At 43.3% G+C, this 7,469-nt stretch overlaps 1 protein-coding gene across 2 annotated transcripts; it reads right to left on the reverse strand.

The window, feature by feature from the left end:
* Window positions 1-7: 7 nt before the first annotated feature.
* On the reverse strand, window positions 8-5,535 carry LOC124218566 (hepatocyte nuclear factor 3-beta). 2 transcript variants are annotated; one of them, XM_046625125.2, is made up of 2 exons: window positions 5,269-5,535; window positions 8-2,437 (listed from the first exon to the last, which is right to left on the reverse strand). In XM_046625125.2, exons 1-2 carry the CDS (start codon window positions 5,332-5,334, stop codon window positions 1,343-1,345), a joined length of 1,161 nt encoding a protein of 386 aa, XP_046481081.1. In that variant the 5' UTR covers window positions 5,335-5,535; the 3' UTR covers window positions 8-1,342. The 2 variants fall into 2 exon arrangements, with proteins under 2 accessions (XP_046481081.1, XP_046481080.1); XM_046625124.2 differs by having other exon boundaries at window positions 4,624-5,534.
* Window positions 5,536-7,469: the final 1,934 nt, after the last annotated feature.

Here is a 7,469-nt window from a genome sequence, read left to right on the forward strand (position 1 = left end):
TCATCGTTGTCGATAATAATATCCGTATAATGTAGAAGACGCGCGCGGTTCCTCGCATCGCGGCGTCGTTTCAATTTCTACTTGTTTGTTTTTTTTTTCGAGATTCGTAAATGTTACATACATGTACCCATAATATACAAGTGTAATATCGTAGGCTCTCAAACTTCGCACCGAAATTATTCACCCATATAATAATATCATTAATATCACGATCATTATACATACATAATTATTTTTTTCCTTATCTTCTACCTGCACGTATTACGGGTTATATTATTATTACATAATGTGTAATATAATTATATTGCATTATACAGATCGTTTAATCATAGTATCGTAATATTCGTTTAAATATTCAATTATTTATGAAATAAGTTATGCACATTTCGTAACACTACTACCCGAGCGTTTATAATTATTTTTCGATTACTAGTTTATTTATAAATTTATTTACAAGTATTATCATGCCGTTATAACAGTCCTCATTTTCTTTTTTTTCTCTCTTATACTCGACTCAAATATGTTCCGTACCTTCAAGTCCAAGATGTTTTTAAAAAACTGTTACCAGCCCAGAGGAAAAGTGAATTTTATTTTCCTTAAACTGACACCGAATATCGAAAAACAAGATTTTAATCAGCGTATCTCTGATTTATCCGTATACATCACAGATTATAAAATCCTAACATTATGCCAGCAGATTATTAATCGTCCCATCGATAACGGAGAGATAACAGAACTATCGGACACTGCGATGCCCCTGAATGAGGTTGACTGTCACGATGTCAGATTAAAGCCGAGATTCTACCGATAGAATCTGTTTTCTTTCAACTATTTATTTATGCGGAATTCTTACTGGCTAATCGTTACAGTTATTTTCTCTCACTACGAGATAACGGCTTGTGGAAAATAAACTTCATTGACCATTATCTGTATCGTTAGAAATTTCAGACAATCGACGTTTGTTCAACAGGTTGTGAGTACGATGCGATAAGGCGGTAGATATTTTGAATGCAAAAAAAAAAAAAAATTTAATTTGTTGTAGAACAAAAAAAAGTTAACGGTGATTAGTCGTTTCGAGTTATTGCCTGAAATTGAATTGAATTAACTTCATGAATTCAAAATACTCGGAATAGAATTCCAATTATGTACTTCAAATGGCTCTACTTTACTTTACACGGTTGGACGAATAATTTCAAGTGAATTCAAGTGATTTCTCAACAAATATACATCTAACTTGATGTGTGATAAACACTGTACTTCGATAAAATAACAATGTTTTCACTGAACAAATTCGTTTGTTTAAAAAAAAATCGTATCGTTACGAGTGAATAATAAACCGCAATCAGTATCCGGGATGTTTCTGAATCCCAGAAGCGGTCAAAGCAAGAGGTTGAATCTGTGCAAATCCGGCGTAAAGCGGCCTGGGAGCAAAAGGTCGAGACTTTCCGGCAATCCCACGCCGTTCGAAAGCCGTAGAATCATCCATATCGTCGTTGTCAGGTGCGATGATGTTCTCAATAGTGAATGGCTTCTTTTTTCGCTTGGTTCCGTCGCAGGGTTGAATAACGGTAGTGGCGCCACTCTGCGGAGAAACCGGCCTGTACAGTGGCGCCCTCGCTGCGGCAGCGCCCTCGGTCGGCGAGACCTGAAGCCCGGTGTAGAACTCAGCGGGTTGTTGGGGCCTAATTTTGGCGAGGTGCTGCTGACGCTGTTGGTTCTCCTTTCGGTGTTTGGGAAAGCGTTCCCTGCGCTCGTTGGCCGCCTCCTGCGCCGAGGGTTCGAAGCTCCTTGCGAAAGCGGCGGTCCTGAGGAGGCGGTGATCCTCCGTGCCGAGCGGAAGCTGGACGCTAGAATTGGCGATCTGGAGGCGAAGATCGGCTTCCGGTCGGTCGGGGAGCGACTGTTGGTGCGGAACGAGGAAGGGCTGCATCGAGTGAACGTAGGCGGTGGTAGAGAGGCCCGCAAAGTCCCAGGCCCATGAGGCCCGAGTCGTGATTTCGGGGCGCTGGTCGGAGGGCTGGAGGTGCGTCGTAGAGCCTCCGAGTCGCTGTTGCGCCTCAGGCGAGATGAAGTAGAAGCCGGTCGAGTCGTGGTTGGTTCCTGGGAAGGCGTAGCCGGTGGATCCCGAGGCCGTCGCAGCTGCCATCATCTGCTTTTCCTGCATCTCCCACTGGAGGAGGTCCTCCTTCAGTCGATGGAGGTTTGCCGCGCTCAGTCCTCCGGTTGAGGATGCTCTTGAAACGGCTTCCGTTGTAGCCGTGGACGGAAACGTCGAGGCCAGTGCCTGGAGTTCGGAATTTAGAAGCTCCTTGTCCGGTTTGTGAAGCTTGAACCGCTTCCGCCGACGGAGCAGGGAACCGTTTTCAAACATCGATAGCGCCTCCGGATGTAGGGCCCAATATGCGCCTTTTCCCGGACGATGAGGACCTCGAGGTACCTGGAAATTATTCATTCGCGTTTTAACCTGGGTGGTTGGACGTGCGAAGGATGTTTCGTTGCGTCAGTCAGTTTTTCAAGCACGTACATGGCACTGTTCTGACATATTCGTATGAATTACCGTTAGTCCAAGTTGTGCATCGATCAAACGAGGTGATGGCTGTATAGAGTGCAGTAATCTTGAGGGTCGTTAAAGGAAGAATAAAAAGTCTGAAGCATTCAATCGAAACAATGGGACCTCTCAATAGCCGCTGAAGTTTGCGTTAAAAGATCATCGAATTGGTTAATTTTTCAACCGAGACCGAGCAAAAGATCAGGATTTACAAGTCGCAGAATACATTATATTTCACTTCACGATGGATAGTCGAGAAAAAAACCACCTGCTAGATGCATTGGCAGTGGACCGAGAGTTGCTAATGAAGAGTTATTAGTTCTTAGTGCGGGCAAATTACGTGTCCAAATGATGTTGATTTTGGTCATTATACTGTTACAACGGAGGAAATGTACTATAGTTAACATCACATCGGTAAATACGACATTATATAATACGACGTACTGTTATTGACAATAAATCGTTTTCTGAAATCACAGGATATACACCTCAGTGGTATCTGGATTTAACTCGGTGAAGATATTTCAGTTAAGCACTACTCACGATGACAGAGGATCAGCTGATTATTTTCCTGTTTCTGCGAAGAAGAGTTGGAATTTGGAATATTCGATACCTTGACTAACTAATAGAAGTGACTAATTAGTGACACAGCACATTAACCTTGCGTTCAAGTCCTTAATGAAGAGATTCCCAATCCATTTAATTTCCCGATAGGCTAAATATAAATTCCAAGAACGTTGTTCAAGTACACGATATGATCAGTACGCGGACGACGTTGAACTACTTACATTAGCTAAAGTGGAAGTGAAATGAACTTCTGACGATCAGACCACCAAGCTCAAGGTTGTTCTGGCACGTTACCCATTTCGAATTCTTCGTTATTCACGTCACGGATCAAAGCGAGTGATCCCACCTCCACGGTGGTATTTTTTTGCCCATTCTCGGAGTCCCTTTTTCAGGCCAACTAATAAGCTCGGTTTCGGTTTGATTAAAAGAGGAAGCTATGCGTTTCAGTGCCAACCCCTTTTCCCAGATGTTTCTTTGGTATGTGTGGTACACATTCAGACTGACGTAGGTATACGTTCATTGCTTGCACGAGTATAGCCATACCTACCGAATAGATTCGTGGGTATCTCTTTCGGACCTCCGAAGCGGAGGGTCTAGTTAGCCGTTGTTGTCGGACGAATTAGAAACGTACAAAATTAATTACCGCGTACTTGATGCATTTGACAGCCAAGTGAGATATGAGGATCCAAAAAACCTTGTGGCGTTTACCGCGTTCTGTAACGAGCTTCTTTTGGAAAGCGCGATTGGCAATGGCGGATGCATCGCATTTACACTTCGGTTCATTGTCAGAAAATATTATCAAGATTCCAGAAACGGATGCAATCACGTTATCCGGAAAATCAAACGACATAGAGTAATGAAACATGGAAAAATTCATGAGGGTCTCAGTCAAGGAAACCAGACTATTTATGATATTGATTGGATAACTACGGTAATTTGTACCGTGCAGTACGGTATGGCCAACACACCCGTACCCAGAATACACTCCAAAGAAAGAGAGAGAGAGAGAGAGAGAACGAAGGTGGGCATCCATTAGCGCATGTGTACAGCGCCCATTGTGCAAGGCACGAACCCTGTAACCTGATCCTTATTTCGAGATAATCAAGGCAATAAGAGATACTCGAGACTTGAGTAAACAATCTATATTCACCTGCAGTACATAACCTATTCCATACTACTTAAGCGCTTCCAAGATCTAACTAATATCATCGTCTAGATATGAATGGTTACTGTTTTCGCTGAATTGGAGATTGACAAGTGTTACGGTTTTCTAGATTCTTAGTCAGGTTGTATGAATTTCGAATGACAGACGTTTTCGCTGGTTTGCAATCCGACCGTTCAGCGATTGGACTCAACTATTGTCGAGAATCAGGATTAAGTTTCAGTTATGAAAGTATTTTCCTCGTGTTTTCGTGTCTACGAAATTCAAAATGCCTTTACCAACAAGAGGATACTTGCAACGGTAATTCTTCCAACAATTTACCAATTTTTAACGTACGACCAATTACCTTGATGAAACAATCGTTGAACGATAGATTGTGTCTGAGGGAGTTTTGCCAACGGCGCGTGTCCTTTCTGTAGTACGGAAACCGGTCTCCGATAAACTTATAGATCTCTGCTAGAGGCAGCATTTTGTCACGTGAAGACCATATCGCCATTGCGGTCAACGAGATGTAGGAATAAGGCGGCTTCTGGTCGCCGTAGGAGTCGCGCGACGGCCTCGGCATCGTTTCGCCGATTTTAAAAACGGTCCCTTCAACTGTCAATCTTCGTCGACCGTCGGTTAAATCGGGTTTCTCTCTCCATGGCTAGTCGCTTCGCACGATAAACATGGAAAACCCCATGACTGACGATAATTCGAAAAACGTGTATATATATATATATACATACAATTACTGGCCACTATTTCAAGTCCTTTTTGACACACTGTGTATATACACCGATTGCCGATCCGACGATCACATCCTATCGGTGAATGTTGGCGAAATTTTTTGACCGATGAAGATGAGGATGAGTATATGTGGGGTTCAGTATCTCAACTCGTCCAACCGACTTCTCATCGTTACTTTGAGCTGGCAGTAGACTGATCACTGATTTCAATACCGATCACAAACCTCTGCACAACTGGCTAGTTATCACCACATTGAACTCACATCCAGGTTATATCCAATAGATTGCACTGTGTTTCTGGGTGTTCCCCTTGCCGTTGAGCGAGGCATTAGAAAGAGCTCCTGATCCTGGGATAAACGCGTGAGATGCAACCTCTGAGGCAGGGGCCTGTCGCCTACTGACGCATCGGCATCCCCACACCCCAGAGTCCTGAGGATTCCCCCGTTTGTAACCTCCGGGCGAAGGAGGGTGCGAGGATTAGACTATGGCTACGACCACGCCCAAGGTGCCCAGTCCGTTTCCCATGGACAGGGGAACCAGTAACCAGGGGACCCTTTAGCCTCTCGCCAACCGGTACGTCGGATCCTGGCCTCGCCTCCGAGGCGGTTCTCCATCGGGAGGAGCGCCGCCTCCGAGGGAATAGAGGAAAAAACGAAACAGAGAGAGGGAGAGTAGGAAGCGAGGCGTAATGGCAGTTGGAGAAAGACGGATAATGGCCAGTAAGTCGTGGCTGGTCGGCAATGCGAGGTTCAGCGATTGTTAGCCAGGACTCTAGTTACAATCCCCGAAGCTGGGAATGATCGATGTTGCAGGATCATCGAGTGGAGCGGGACGGGCGCTGCGTCGGTCCGCATAACGGGCACTTATGCAGCGCGGAACCTACCACCAACCACCCAGACCACCTATCCTTAAGGCTCGAGAGTGAAGCATCCGTCCAACGTCATTATATGCGTATCTGTATAGAATGTATATACATATATACATCGCACCCTGTAGAGTGCACCATGGCTAAGAGAACCATGGAGGTCTTGGAGCTCAGAGTTGAGATGCTGCGGTACGCGTTTGTTCCCGAGCTTTTGCTAAAGGGTGTCGGTTTACGAGGGCCCGATACGTGATTGCTGGGGCAAACTGAAACTGGTTATGACCCTTAGAGATAAATGCAACCGGCATCGCTCTACCTACCGAGGCTACCTCTTCAGCTATTGGCGGAGGATTAAGCTCGGACCGTTTAACTTCCATGGTAAGCTATATACACCACTCGACTAATTTATCATCGACAAACGCAATTAGGCGTAATTTACTTACTCAAAGGCCTAGTTATATTCTCGTTCCTCACGGTATCATTTCCTCGGGCTAATCGTAACATTTGCGACACTTGAAATTTCGGACGGTTGTTTAGTTTTTTCTTTATTTTTATTATTATTTTTTATTTATATAGGTTTCTATTCAGCGGTTGTAATTATTATAGCACTACTTTTGAGTACCAGATTTCCTCACCGTGTTGCGGTGCTCCTTAAACTCTTTCATCATTTTCAATTACTCGGCTTCTGTTCAACTCGATTCACGACTATCGTTAATTTTTATTTTTCACTGTTTAAACGTTTAACGCGGGCACAAGCTCTGCGCTCTGTGCGCGCTACTATTTTAAACTCGAAACCATGGTAATAACGTTTCTATTTTGCAACGTAACTTCTCTCGGTTATTGCTCCGTAATTTGTTCAGCTATGAGATACTTGTGCAGATAGAAACGCGAAGTTCAACTCACAACTTCCACAAACACTGCAAAGAAACTCGTTCTAGCATTTATGTGACGATTAGTTCGATACTTTCGCTTTTGGTTGAAACGTGAATCGGAACGTTGCGTCTAATCCAATTTTATCGAAGCAAAGAATGCTAGAACAGTAACAATATTTAAATTCCAGCTGTTACTATTTATTTCATTCTCAGAATTAAACTATAACCATACTATAAGTCGAATAAAATTAATTTTACACGGAATTGCAGGAGTGGCCGGCCATTTGTTTACGCGGTGGTGTAACATAATCAAATGGCTTTGACTGGGTAGTGAAGAATACGCGAAATTAACTCTCGACAGAATTACAACATATTATACTAAAAGTCTGAGGAGAGCTTTTCAATTACGTATAATCGCTACAACTGCAATATTGCCAATCTCCCAAAGCATGATATTTGATTGATTCGACACTATAATTAGAGGGTATGATTGTAAAATATCTTAATCAAGGATAGCGTCTGTGCTTAGACAATGACGTCGTCGCTTTTGCATTGATTTTCATTAGGCTATTAGTGTTAAAAGATCGTAATATAGTAGCGTTGTTGTAACAAATTGATTTCAACACACAGGTTTCTGACAAATGTCGTATTTCGAGGCAGCCGTGGTTTTAAAAGGTTCGCCTCTAAAAATTCATTCATATACAATGTTTATGTATACTTATTTATATAT

The sequence above is a fragment of the Neodiprion pinetum genome, chromosome 5 (assembly GCF_021155775.2).
Source record: "Neodiprion pinetum isolate iyNeoPine1 chromosome 5, iyNeoPine1.2, whole genome shotgun sequence".
Taxonomy (NCBI): domain Eukaryota; kingdom Metazoa; phylum Arthropoda; class Insecta; order Hymenoptera; family Diprionidae; genus Neodiprion; species Neodiprion pinetum.

What these genes read in the sequence shown, in the direction of transcription:
- LOC124218566 (XM_046625124.2), bottom strand. Translation starts at nt 4,842, where the DNA reads ATGCCGAGGCCGTCGCGCGACTCCTACGGCGACCAGAAGCCGCCTTAT. An exon ending in TCAACGATTGTTTCATCAAG is followed by an intron (nt 2,438 to 4,623) that starts GTAATTGGTCGT and finishes AATAATTTCCAG; the next exon opens with GTACCTCGAGGTCCTCATCG.